This window comes from Stegostoma tigrinum, chromosome 14, assembly GCF_030684315.1.
Source record: "Stegostoma tigrinum isolate sSteTig4 chromosome 14, sSteTig4.hap1, whole genome shotgun sequence".
In the NCBI taxonomy this organism is placed as follows: Eukaryota; Metazoa; Chordata; class Chondrichthyes; order Orectolobiformes; family Stegostomatidae; genus Stegostoma; species Stegostoma tigrinum.
Window position 1 is genome coordinate 9,991,830 of NC_081367.1, and position 13,556 is coordinate 10,005,385.

General features: G+C 42.9%; 2 protein-coding genes across 29 annotated transcripts in view; one reads left to right on the plus strand and one right to left on the minus strand.

Moving 5' to 3' along the window:
- Window positions 1–13,556, plus strand: part of kif1aa (kinesin family member 1Aa) — a 259,928-nt gene that overhangs the window by 63,238 nt on the left and 183,134 nt on the right. The window lies entirely within an intron of this gene.
- Window positions 1,973–12,724, minus strand: LOC125457489 (uncharacterized). 2 transcript variants are annotated; one of them, XM_048541737.2, is made up of 4 exons: window positions 12,204–12,724; window positions 7,047–7,262; window positions 5,639–5,845; window positions 1,973–3,260 (listed from the first exon to the last, which is right to left on the minus strand). In XM_048541737.2, the coding sequence occupies exons 1-4, from the start codon at window positions 12,450–12,452 to the stop codon at window positions 3,069–3,071; spliced, it is 864 nt and encodes a 287-aa protein (XP_048397694.1). In that variant the 5' UTR covers window positions 12,453–12,724; the 3' UTR covers window positions 1,973–3,068. The 2 variants fall into 2 exon arrangements, with proteins under 2 accessions (XP_048397694.1, XP_048397693.1); XM_048541736.2 differs by having other exon boundaries at window positions 1,975–3,260; window positions 12,165–12,724.

Below are 13,556 nucleotides of genomic sequence, written 5' to 3' on the forward strand. Positions count from 1 at the left end.
TCCATGCTAAAAGGCAGTTTGAATCCTTTGCCGACTATTGACCAAGTTATGACTGGAGAAGAAAACGTAATGCATTCCTACATTTTTATTTTGCAGTTGAGTTACATTTTTTAAACTGTAGGAGTGGAATTTGTTCTTTGAAAACTGCTATTTGAACGCCCCGCCCCCCCCCATACCAAAACCATTTTTCTGAATTTTTTTCTGTTCCTCTAATTCTGGCCTTCTGAGTTTAATTACTGTCCATGCTTTTGAAATTCCCTGCTAAATCTCTCCATCTGTTGCAATGAGACAATCCTTAAAATTTTTCCCTTGACCACATTTGTGGCTGATAAGGTACCACATTATAAGGCTACTTAATAAAATGAGCCCATGATGTTGAGGTAGTATATTAGTGTGGAGAGAAGATTGGAGATGGTAGAAGACAGAGTCGATAAAAGGGGGACATTTTCAGCATGGTGACCTACAACTAATAGTGTGCCACAGGGATCAGTGCTGGGGCCACAGTTATTTAAAATACTTACTAATGACTTGAATGATGGAATTGAGTGAAGTACAGCCAATTTTGAGCATGACACAAATATGGTTCGGGGGTTGGTGAAGGTAAGCATTGAAGATGACGCACAGAAAATGAAGAGGAATATAGATAGGTTAAGTGAGTAGGCAGAAACTTAGCAGTTGAAATATAAATAACGTAGGGTTATGAACTTTGGCAGGAAGAACAAAAGTACTGAATGTTATTTAAATGAAGAGAGACTGCAGAAAGCTACCACACAGAGGGATTTGGGAGTTGTTTGACATCAATTACAACAGCTAGCATCCAATTCAGGTATTAGGGAAGGCAACTGGAGCATTTCAAAGGGAATGTCATGTAAAAAATAGAGGTGTTTATCTGATGGTCCTAATTAGACCACACCTGGAATACTATGAACAGTTTTGTGCCCTTTCTCTAAGGAAAAAATACATCAGCATCGAGGCAGTCCAGAGAAACTTCACAAGGTTGATACCAGATATAGAAAGATTTTCTTAGGAGAAAAGATTGAGTAGGTTAGGCCTGTACTCTTTGGAGTTTAGAAGGGTGAGAGGAGACCTTATCTAAACATACAAGATTATTAGGAGTTTTGACAGGGTAGCTGCTGGGAGGATTCTCCCCACTGGGTGAGAGTCTGGCACCAGAGGGCATAACGTTAGAATAAGGGGTCATCCAGTTAGGACAGAGTTGAGGTGGAATTTCTTCTCTGAGAGTAGTGAACATGTGGAATTCTTTACCAAAGACAGCTGTTGAGGCTGGGTCATTTACTGTATTCAAGCCTGAGAAAGACAGATTTTTAATCAGCAAGGGAATCAAGCGTTATGGGGATAAGACAGGAAAGTGGAGTCGAGGATTATCGGATCATCCATATTCTGATTAAATGACCTACTTCTGCTCCGTTGCCATGTGGCCTAACATCAGCCAGGCATCCACACATGCTCACTCCTGCACTTGTATGTGATTTTTCTCTCCAATGCATATTCTCAGTCTGCTATTGTCTTGTATATTGTGTATAGTAAGTTACATAGATATATGGAACCAGACTATTCACCCAAGCCAGGCTAAGCGAGCATCACCTTTACTCAAGCAGAGATCCTCATCCGTGCACTATCGATCCTATTTTTAAGTACTGATATTTTCTCCATTCAATCACTTGCTCCCTCAGACTGTCCCATGGCTCCAACCTCTGTATTGAAAGAAAAGAGTTCCTCCTCCTCTTTGTTTCAAAGGAACAGGAGTAGGCCATTCACCGTTTGAGCCTAATAAAAACCAAAAGAACTGTGGATGCTCTAAATCCAGAACAAAAATAGAAGTTGCTCGAAAAGCTCAGCAGGTCTGGCCGCATCGGTGAAGAAAAAATAAGAGTTAATGTTTGAGATCTGGTGACCCTTCCTCAGAACTCACAGAGGAAGGGTCACCAGACCTGGAACGTTAATTCTGATTTGTTTTCTTCACAGATGCAGCCAGACCTACCGAGCTTTTCCAGCAACTTCTGTTTGAGCTTCCTGTTCTATTCAGTTTGAGCATAGCTGGTTTGTCAACTCCATCCAATTGCCTTCTTTCTATATCCTGTTGCTTTTTGAATGATTCCCGAGCTTTGCTTCTCCTGTTTTGACTGAAAGCCCTGCTCGCATACTTTGAGTGTCTGTGTGAAAAATTTCTTGATAGTTTTCGATTATACCCTTCTGCATCCTGAACTGAGAAGTTTGATCACTGACTCTAGTGACTTGCATGCTACTGTTTTGTTTGTGTGCACGTTGTGTATACTTTGTCTAGTGCTGTTCTGCATATGAATCCAGTGAATTGCAAATGTTTTGAACCCTAGTACTATGAAATACCTGAGACAGAGCCATCTCGTCATGGAATGTCAATCCAATAACTAATTAAGAGATTTTGTATCCTCATATTGGACAACATAATTGATGCTGAGTCTCAAATTATAATGTTTCCATTCTCTACTCAACAATTAGTTGAAGAAGGACAAAGGAGAAGGTCTGAGTGTAACATTTATTGATTTGATCCCTAGTTTTACCACGATGCTCAAAAGAGGAATTATATCAGTGGCGTAGTAACAGATTTCTGAATACAGTCATTCAAATTGCAGCAAAAACTACCTGAAGTATCAATAGTGTATAGCCTAATGTAAGTGTAGAATGTTCTCTTCAAAGAGGAAACAAAGTCAATTCAGCTAAATGGACCCTACTGCTCCACATATAATGCATCTCTGCAGGATATTATTCGGGACCATCAGCACTGGTTCCTCCATAGCGCTGGTAGACATTAATGAGAGGTGCGAAGGGAGTAAAGAGGAAAATTGGATGTTGAGGGACCAGATCATAAATTGCTTACAGATGACTGATGGCTCTCTCAACAGTTCCTGGCTGGTCACTCGATTGCCTGATTTTACTGGTCTGTGCAGATTCTACTTTTATGCCAATTTTTGCTTTATTAAAATTTAACAACAAATTATCTTACATATCCCAACCAGTTTGCGAAGCCAAGCTATTTCACCAACGTGGACAGTGAAGGCTGCTGAAGCCTAGGAGGTTCCCCTTCTCCATATAGTCATGTGAGCCATTGTCCACTGGTGCTTGCGTGCTGTCTCCCGGATCACAATAGGCTCGTTCTTCTCTGCAAGTAGCTTGAAGTGTGGAGAAAAGACTCGCTTCATCGTGTCAAAACCTCGCACCTCATTGCCGGAGACATCCTTGTACCCACCCAACCATCGTGACTGCAACAATACAACAAAAAAGGGAGTAAAAAGAATTGCCAAAGGTCTAGAATTAATCACCCATTCATCCTATGAGCTATTCCCACTTCCAATATATAACAGTCACATGTTCACACATGGTTGGTAGCTCTTGGCATCTTAGAAATTTATAAAATAGAAACAAGAGTAAGTGAGATAACAAGGTGTAAATCTGGATGAGCACAGCAGGCCAAGCAGCATCAGAGGAGCAGGAAATATGACATTTCGGGCCAAGACCCTTCTTCAGATTTAAAAAAAATCATTTATGGGGTGTGGGCATCGCTGGCCAGGCAGCATTTAATGCCCATTCCTAGTTGATGGCAGTTTTGAGTCAACCACGCTGCTGTAAGTTTGGAGTCACATGTAGGCCAGACCAGGTAAGGATGGCAGTTTCCTTCCCTAAAGGGCATTAGTGAACCAGATGGGTTTTTCGGACAATCAACAATGGATTTATGGTCATCATTAGACTCTTAATTCTGGAATTTCATTGAAATCAAATTCCACTATATGACATGGCATTCGAATATGGGTCTCCAGAATATTACCTGTGCCTCTGTATTAACGATCCAGCAGCAACACCACGAGGCTATCAGCTCCCCAACATACGGCCTATAGAGACTTTAATAAAATGAGGGTTGATCTGACATTGACTACAACTTCAATTTTCTGCCTGTTCCCTGTAATCTTTGATAACCCAATAGTTCAAGAACATTCTTGCCTGACTATATTCAGTGTTCCTATCTCCACAGCTCTCTGGGAAGAGAGAATAATCCCTCTTCTAGTTTACATAATGTTTCTGTATGGGGAACTGATCCTTTAATGGAAACACTCTACTAACTTGCAGATGGTACTGATAAGTTGTAGCATTACCTTCTGCCTCACTCTCTCTGGTGAGTTAAGAGTCCTTCAGAACTAGGCTAATAATTCTGCTGATTGCCTTCAATATTGACCGCAGGACAACAGGAGGATGTGGCTCAGGTTACAATGTTGAAACATTGAAAAGATTCCCAGATGCTCCAATGGGATAATTCAGCAGTATCTTTGGGAATCTTTGGTTTATATTGTCGTTATTGGCCATCTGAGGTTTGAGGATCTGTTCTAAAACTCTTTAAACACAGATGCAAAACAGATCTCTCTCAGTTTAACATCCCCACTCTCTCTTACATTGGATGATATAGGATATATGACACAGTAACAGGCCATTGGACACTACCAGTCCTGCCAGTGTTTATGTTCCACTCAAATCCCCTCCCATATTCCGATCTTTAAATCTATCATTGTAACCATCTCCTTCTCATTTAATTAGTTAACTAACTTCCATGCAAATGTACCTGTACTATTCATTTCAACTATTCCCTGTGGAACCAGGTTTGTCATCAATCTTTTGAATTCCCGGTTGGATTTCCAGTAGAGACACTAGAGACTAGACACTTAATCTAGCTCCCTCAGTCTCCATGAGAGATGTATATTCTTGATCTCGCTCCCTCAGCCTCTGTTAGAGATATGTACAGTGGATCTAACTCCCTCAGTCTCTGTGAGAGATATGTACACAGAATCTAGCTCCCTCAGTCTCTCTTAGAGATACATACACTCAACCTAGCTCCCTCAGTAACTATTAGAGACATGTACAATCAATGTAGCTCCCTCAGTCTCTATTAGAGATGTGTACACTTGCTGTAACTCAGGCTCCATCTGACATAAAATGTGGATCAATGGTATGATGACCAATACATTATCTAAGGACAGGGATTAGGAGGAACCAATAGACAATAGGTGCAGGAGTAGGCCATTCGGCCCTTTGAGCCGGCACCACCATTCATTATGTTCATGGCTGATCATCCACAATCAGTCGATAATGAGAACTGCAGATGTTGGAGAATCAAAGATAACAAAGTGTGGGGCTGGATGAACACAGTAGGCCAAGCAGCATGATGAAGCAGCTTTTCTGATGAAGGGTCTAGGCCCGAAATATCAGCTTTTATGCTCCTAAGATGCTGCTTGGCCTGCTGTGTTCATCCAGCCCCACACTTTGTTGTCATCCACAATCAGCATCCTGTTCCTGCCTTATCCCCACAACCCTTGATTCCACTATCTGTAAGAGCTCTACCTATCTCTTTCTTGAAAGTATCCAGAGAGTTGGCCTCCACTGCCTTCTGGGGCAGAGCATTCCATATATCCACCACTCTCTGGGTGAAGAAGTTTGTCTTTAACTCTGTTCTAAATGCCCTACCCCTTATTTCAATATTTCGCTACAATACAAGCTGTTTTTCTGGTTATCAGTTAAATAAGTGTAGTCCTGACAAGTCCCCTGATCATACAAAGTTACTCTGGAGGTGTTTACATGGAGCTGATCATTTTACCTTCGGCGTGAATTCCTCAAGCCAGGTGTACGGCGATGTAATAACAAGGATTCCTCCAGGGACCACGAGCTCTGGGAGTCTGCGGAAGAACTCAAAGGGGTCGGGGAGACGACAGATCAGGTTGCCTGCCAGGACACAGCCGAAGGATCCCAGATCTGACGGTAGATTGCATGCATCACCCTGCCTGAAGGAGCACCGAGTCCGATCCTACAGAATGAAGCAGAGGCACAAAGTGAGACAGCTAGAAGGAGCTGTCTTCATGCTGAAGACCAAAACTGGGAGAGGAGTTTGCTTGTGTTTATCACTATTGAGAACAGCAAGAAACATCCCATCTACACCCTGTCCAGGTCAGACATAGCAACACATTAAATCCACCCCCCCCTCCCCCCTCGTCTCTATATTGGCACATCATGCAACTAGAGCTTGAGAGGCTAAGTACAGTTGTAACAATGTCTCTCCCTCTGATCTGGATTCAACTCAAGGCCTTCAGACGAGACAGTGCGATAATTCACATTGTGCAATGTTAAAATGGCAGCCCTGATCTCCTACATTTTTGTTACTGACAAGCTTAGACCTTATTACTTCACAGTCATTATTTTGCAGGCAGATTTTGGACTGAAACATGCTTCGAATTGTTGCTGCTAAGGAGAAGGAAACAAATTATCCATCTGAAGTGATAGAATAAAATCCAGAATTGGAGCAGTACATGTTTGGTGTGAAAATCTATGTTTTTTGATTCATACTTCTTTGGACGTTTTGCAGGCTTCTTATATGAACACTGACTTCACTGAATACAATTGTTGGCCATCTCCCACATTTTGCTGATTATATTTATTTTCCCATGACCTTGAAAAGTATTGATTCAGACTAGCCAATGCGTTTGTAGTATCATGGCCTGGAGGGAGCTGTGTTTGAATCTAGGCTTCATCTGGCACTGGGGCCACCAGCCAGGTTCCTGACCTTGTTCTATATGGATGGGCATTGGCACCAAATGGTCCAGGTAACTCGCCAGGTTGGAAGGAGGGTAAAATAGACATGGGGACACCCGTAGAAGATTGGTCAGGAGCAACGTGAAGCTGTTGATCACCAACAACCTCACAGCTAATAGCTCTCACACACACACACGTACACGTACGTGTGCACCATTAATCCTATTGATGTTCAAGGAAAGAAATTGGGCTTGGAGGACTCAAGAAGGGAGAAGCAGCAATCCAGAATGGCACATTGGGTTTTGCAGCAAACAGGAAACACGGAGTGGAGGAAATAGGATTGAAATCACAAAAGGGCAGTGGGAAAGCAGACTGGAACAATAGGAATAGAGAAAAAGAGATACAAGAGAGAATGAATCAATAGCGAGCAGTAAAATACCAGATCCAGGAAATTGGGGAAGACTTGACTTAATACTTACAATGTCTGTCGGCACAACAGCCATGTGCTGCGTGCCCAGTTCTCCTTCAGTCACAGCACAGTAAGGGAGCTGGCCTTTTTCTTTGAGCTGATTGCAAGCACTCACAAATGAAAGGCTGTAGTCGATGCCCACCACCTCTTGAAATATCCGTGCCAGCTCAAACGACGCCCTCCCCACGGCACAACCAATATCCAGAGCTCTGCTGGGAATTCCACTCTAGCAAGGGTGAATGGACAGGTTAGAGATACAAAGGCAGCATCATACAATAGGGATCGGCAGTAGGGCATGGGCAATGTATTCACTGCTCAGAAAGAAAGATAGACCTGCCTTTTTCTTTATCACCCCTTCGAGCTCTATCACTCCAAGCCATTAGCAGGAAGTTAGAGAAATGATGTCCTCGCAGGGTCCCTGAAAGTTGCAACACCTTGACTAAAATGACCCAAACTGGAGAAGAAGGTGCTAGCCACCTTGAGTATCTCTGACAAGCCCAAGTGAAGGCCAAGTGCAAACGGAGGAAGGAGCCTGTGTGAAATCCCAGCGTCCCAGCCAGCCACCTCCTCTGTGGCAGGAGGTACAGATCCAGCAATGGGCTGCTAGGGCACCTCAGCACCCACACCTGGAAGAAAATCACCCTCAGTCCTGTGAGACTCCCTGAGAGTTTTTCTGTAACACTCTTTCACAACTTCAGAATCACCAACCCGCTCTGTGTGTTACCTACTGTAATATAGGGAACTGTCTACAGGAAATTCCCACAAACAAAAATGTAATAATGACCAGATCTTAGTGATGGAGGTTGAGGGATCAAAATTGGCCAGACCATTCTGGAGGGTGGCTCTAGCCATGGAATCTACCCTGCGCTAGTTTGAAATGGGATTTTTAAGCTCACCTGACAAAGACAGATAGAGCATTGGTTTAATGCCCCATCTGAAAGCCAGCACCTTTGATACTCCCCTGACACTAACAGAGTGTCAGCCTGAATTATGTGCTGAAGTAGGATGTGAAAGAGACCCGCTGAATCCAACCCAAACATGTTCCCACTGAGCTGAAGCTTTTGGAACAAAAATCTCAAACAAATGTTTAGCAGCAGGCAGAACATGGATAATATATAACTTTATCAACAGAAGTGGGAGAGTGAGAGAACCAGGTATGCAGGAAGGATTACAATACATTTCACAGAGAACGAGTAATTTCTAATTGGTTGTTAAACCCCGGAGATCAGATGACTGCCTTCAATGATTCCACACTTTCAATTACTACCCTGTCTGTTTTAGGTCCATTTCCTTGTAGATGCTGACTGCAAATACTACCTGGTTTGGGAGGAATAGCTGTGATCGAATGCTGCAAGCTTATTGTCAGTGTTATTGACTGTGAAAGACACAGTCGTTCAACCAGAGAAACGAAGGGTAACAATGGTTTGTAGATCCAATGGACTAGCAGTGATAAAAATTAAGGCCAGTTCTGTTTGTCATTTGGCTAATATGAAAAAATTTTCCTTTAGAGTGTAACATTATGCAGCTGCCACCATCGAACTGAACCACCCACTGCAATGTGCATCCATTGTACTATTTACTATGATGTCATGTATAAAAAGATGCTGTTGCATACATGCCATCATCATATACAAAGAGAAGCACAGACGTTTATCATGCACAAACTGATCTAGAAACCCATTGTGCCTTTGCCAAGGCTTTGATTGAGCAATCAGCAGAAGTAATAATGGTGCAATGTCACTGGACTAGTAATCCGGAGACCTAGACAATGAACTGGGTTGTGGGTTCAAAGCCCAACACAGTGGCTAGTGCAATTTAATTTCGATAGATGTACCTGGAAAAAGAAGGCAAGCTCGGTAATGGTGATGATGGAGCAGTCATTGACTGTTGGAAAAACCATCTTGTCCATTACACTTTAATGAAGGAAATCTAATTCCTAATCTGGTTTGGCTGACATGTGACTCCAGACTCCAAATATGTTTGATTCTTAGCTTCCCTCTAAAATGGCCTTGTGACCCATTTAAGGTCAAGGGGCAGTTTGAGATGGGCAACAAATGTTGGCCTGGCCCGTGATACCTACATCTAATGAAAGAATTAAAAACATGTCAAACTGATCGCAGTGCCTTGTTCTCTCCTCATTGCCCTATGTTTGAAACATTTGCTTATTCTGACTCAAATGGTAGTCTTTGTTTCAACTTGTTCATCCCTTTCTCCAAAAACTCTGCATAAAACGTCCTCCTGACATTGCTGTTCACTCTCAATGACTATCTTAAATTGGCAGTTCTTCACTGACTCAAAGCGGAGAACATAGTCTTTTAAAATTAATTCTGTTGAAAGAGCTGTAATTTATTTTTTAAAAAAGTCAGGTATACTCTTAATATTTTCAGTTCTACTGTAAATAAACCATGGATTAGATTTTTCTCTTTCAATGTAGGTGCACATTGAGGGCTGAAACAGTGAACTTCATTTTGCTTTGACAAGAAGATCAATTTTTCTTTGGCTTCCTGAGGCCGGTTTTGTTTAACCCTATCATGTGTCAGGAAGGCCTTGGGTGCAACATACACCCTGTTCTGGTGCATATGCACCTTTTCTGAGTTGAGGTTCCCCGTTGTGAACACTGCATAAAATTTGTATTTTCTTCTGCATGCTATTTTTTTGTGTGCTGCTGTGGGTTTTGTAAATTCTAAAACAAATCACCTCCTTCAAGAGCTTGGTGATCACCAGCTGGGGAATTGGGAGCATTCTAAAAGCTACATACAAAATGCCTTAACACCTTCAGTGCCACAAATGGATGCTATGCTATGAGGCAGATGTTTTTACTTCGTGCAGTTTATCACATCGAGTCACAGAGTCAAAGTGTTATACAGTACAGAACCAGACCCTTTGGTCCAGCATGTCTATGCCCCAACAATGATGTCCTAAATTAATCTAGTCCCATTTTCCAGCATTTGGCCCAGATCCCTCGAAACCCTTCCTATTCATATACCCATTCAGATGCCTTTTGAATATTGTAATTGTACCAGCCTCCACCACTTCCTCTGGAAGCTCATTCCATACACGCACCACCCTCTGCATGAAAAAGTTGCTCCTTAGGTCCCTTTTAAATCATTCCCCTATCACCCCAAATTTAGGCCATCCAGTTTTGGAGTCCTCTACCTGGTAAAAACACCTTGGCTATTCACCCTATCCATGCCCCTCACGATTTTAACATTGTCCTGCATAGGTAACTTGATCACCACTTTGTAAGTGTTGACATGCATGAGAGCACATTTTCTGCTGGGGAAAATCCTGCCATGCTTTTAAAAATGTAGAAAACTCTCCTTACCACCTTTGGTACCCAAAATTAAGTAGACAGAGATTTTTGATTGGGGAAAGAGCATGCTCTGCTTTCAAAAGATGAGAAAGATCTAAGTACTTACTCTTCTACATTGATGGCCAGCAATCTACTTTGAAAAGGGTGAGACACCATCTGTTCTTTCAGTTTCAGGCTACAGAGTTGGAATTGAATGTTTTGCTCGTTGTGCCTATTACAAAACTTTGGCTGCATTCTAAAGACTTTTGGAGTGTGCAGCTCTGTTGATGTAACTGCTCAAGGGAATGATGCATAGGTTTCTGAGATTACAACATATTCTGCCTTTGAAATGTTTTTAATTATTTTTGTTTCCACAAATTAAAGGCCTTTGCAATAACAAAGGCAGACTTTTGACTGAGTTTTATTATATTGTCCCAATTCTTTTCTTACATCTGCACTTGGAATAATTCCCATTGCTATTGTGCAGCTCCTGAGGTTTGTAGAAAGTGGATAATGAGTGTGTGGCTGTGGAGGATAAAGAGGGGACATAGGGATCTATGGGAACATGGAGAGCTGAAGGCATGGTATCTCGTTGGGTTGAGGAGTGGGATTTGAGGGGTGAATGCCAATGTTTAGAAGATTTTACGATGATATTGGGAGCTAGGCTGCTGTCTGAAAGAACAGGAATTATTCTAACTCCCCCCACATTCACTCTTCCTACACTCTGTCGTGGCTCTGTACTGTCATCTGAAACTTGTGTATAGAAACACAAGTCCTGAGTAAAGTCATACATGAATTGGGCATTCTTTTGCAAAGGCATAAAGAAATTTGAGTTTTGCTATCCCAACAGGACAACTTGTGTTTTCAAAATAAACCTGTCATGTGATTTCTGACCTACAAGAAAATCTGGGCCCAAATCTCTGACAATTCTCCTCCACCTTCCTCGGTTCCATCTTAATGAAACTATTCTCCATGGACCAAATATCCTCTCTGTAATGGGGTGTCATGACTGTGCAAAATGAGGCACAACTAATGCTTTATAAACTTACCATTTCTCCTATAGTCCAAAGTGTTCCCAAAGTATTCAAAATGTCGCTGGGCTTTACTATTTACTGCTTCCACTTTCAGGTTGACATGTAGTTAAATCTCTAGGTTGCAGTCCAACTATTTACTACCATCAGCAAATTTCCTGAGAAAGTAAATTTCAAATTCCTGGCTTATTGTTCAGATGTTCTACAGCACAATTTAATGTGAATTAAGCTGGGTGCTGAGGATTGTAATACTTCTGTCATTTTCATCAACAATTTGAGCATCAAATAGGTCTACATTCGATGTGAAACCAGTTGGAACTTGACAAGAGCTTCCATGACCTTCTTCATCTTAACACAATGTGGAGAATTGTTACATTTTTGTATTGCATTACATTTCAGGTTCTCACACTATCTGGGTGGTTAATCTGGGGAATGCAATGCAAATCTTACTCTGCCAATTTCTAGATTTGGCATTTGAATCACTTAGTCTGACCCATTGTGTGTACCAGTCCCAGAGTGTGAAAGGATAGTGTCTGACCCACTGTCCCAGCCAGTCCCAGAGTGTGAAAGGACAGTGTCTGACCCACTGTCCCAGCCAGTCCCAGAGTGCGAAAGGGCAGTGTCTGACCCACTGTCCCAGCCAGTCCCAGAGTGTGAAAGGACAGTGTCCGACCCACTGTCTCAGCCAGTCCCAGACATTCCTTTTACTCTGCCTCAATCCTGATTTTGCCCAGACCCTAAATCGTTTAAGTAATTACCTGCAAGTGAATTTAAACTGAGGCTGAATACAAGCAGCATCTGTTACCTGTTGGGTAAAGTATTTGATACATTCCTGGGCACATACTTGTTGGAAATTCTGGAGAGCGACTGTGTCGTTGATGTACAGCGACAGTTCCTGTGATGAGCCAAAGTGGAAGAGGAGGTATTGATTTAGAGCTCGCTGCGTTTCGTACACGTTCTCTCGTGTGTCTGCCCGGCCCTCCAAGGTCACGAGGCGCCTCCACAGATGGTAGAAGGTGTAGCCACCGGCAAGCAGGATCGCAGACCCGAGCAGCACCGGCTTGGCATCCTTCAAAGAATGAAGTGCTGACATTGTGAGTGGCAGAACAAGGGCATGGAGCAGCAGCAGATGGGAACTGGAAGAGAACCCAGCAACAGGAATGTGTCCTGTGACTGAAAGCAAACACTCTCCTTAACACAAGGTCGTTTGGTTGAAACAGCCCCTTTGTTTGTACAAAGTTTCGAATTCAACGCAGTCTAAACCCTTCCACAACTCTTTTGTTGTAAAGGGGTGCAGAGCCAGGTTGCAAAGCTGCAAGCGACTGAAGGTTTTCTTTGCTGACTGGTCTGGCTTGACCTTTGTACTTCATGTGCTGCTCTACAATTGGGCAACAGCATGGTGAAGCTGAAATGGAAGAGATGGGGGGAGGGGTCAGCATCGGGGAAGATTTACAGTTTGAATCATTGCCACTCACCGATGTTTTTCTCTTTCTCTCTCCTTCAGCACTGCCTCCTGGCATTTGCAGGACTCTGTTTGTCCTCAACACTTAAACGTCGTTTGTGGCTCTGTTTGTACTAATCTCCACTGGGTCTAGTTAGACACCAGCAGAGAAGAGGTGCATCTTACTGTCTTAGTGGGTCGGGGCAGATCAGAGTTACCTCAATACCATCTTCTGAGCTGCGAACTACCCAGGACGAAATATTAGTGAAACTTGTAAACACCATGCTCTGGACTACATTATTTTATATACATTAGAACAGTGCATTCATTACCAAGTGTTACTGCATTTTTTAAAAACACAGTACCCTCTGGGTGAGTAAATGACCATTCTTCCAGCTGATTCTCTTGCTCTGTGCTAGCCCAATGTGCAGCATGCATGCTAACATGTGATTTTCCATCATGCCTCCATGTGCAACTCGGTTTGCACAGCCATGAGGTGGGGAGGGATGGAGCGGTCCACGTACAATGATCAGAAGGGACTGAGGGTCTTCTGTTATTTATTTTCATTTGACCCCTATTGTGTGCAAGCAGCCCATTTGGCCCATCAAGTCCACACTGACCTTCCTAACAGCATCCCACCCCCTGATCCATGGAGGAAATGCACACAGGCACAGGGAGAAGGTGCAATCTTGACACAAACAGATGCCTGAGGCTGGAATCGAACCCAGGTCCCTGGTGCTGTGAGGCGGCAGTGCA

Excerpts from the sequence above, each read along its gene's own strand:
- LOC125457489 (XM_048541736.2), bottom strand. The coding sequence starts at position 12,452 with ATGTCAGCACTTCATTCTTTGAAGGATGCCAAGCCGGTGCTGCTCGGG. Across the intron at positions 7,263-12,164 it reads TCAAATACTTTACCCAACAG|AGTGGAATTCCCAGCAGAGC; the intron begins GTAACAGATGCT and ends CACCCTTGCTAG. Across the intron at positions 3,261-5,638 it reads TTGAGGAATTCACGCCGAAG|TCACGATGGTTGGGTGGGTA; the intron begins GTAAAATGATCA and ends GTATTGTTGCAG.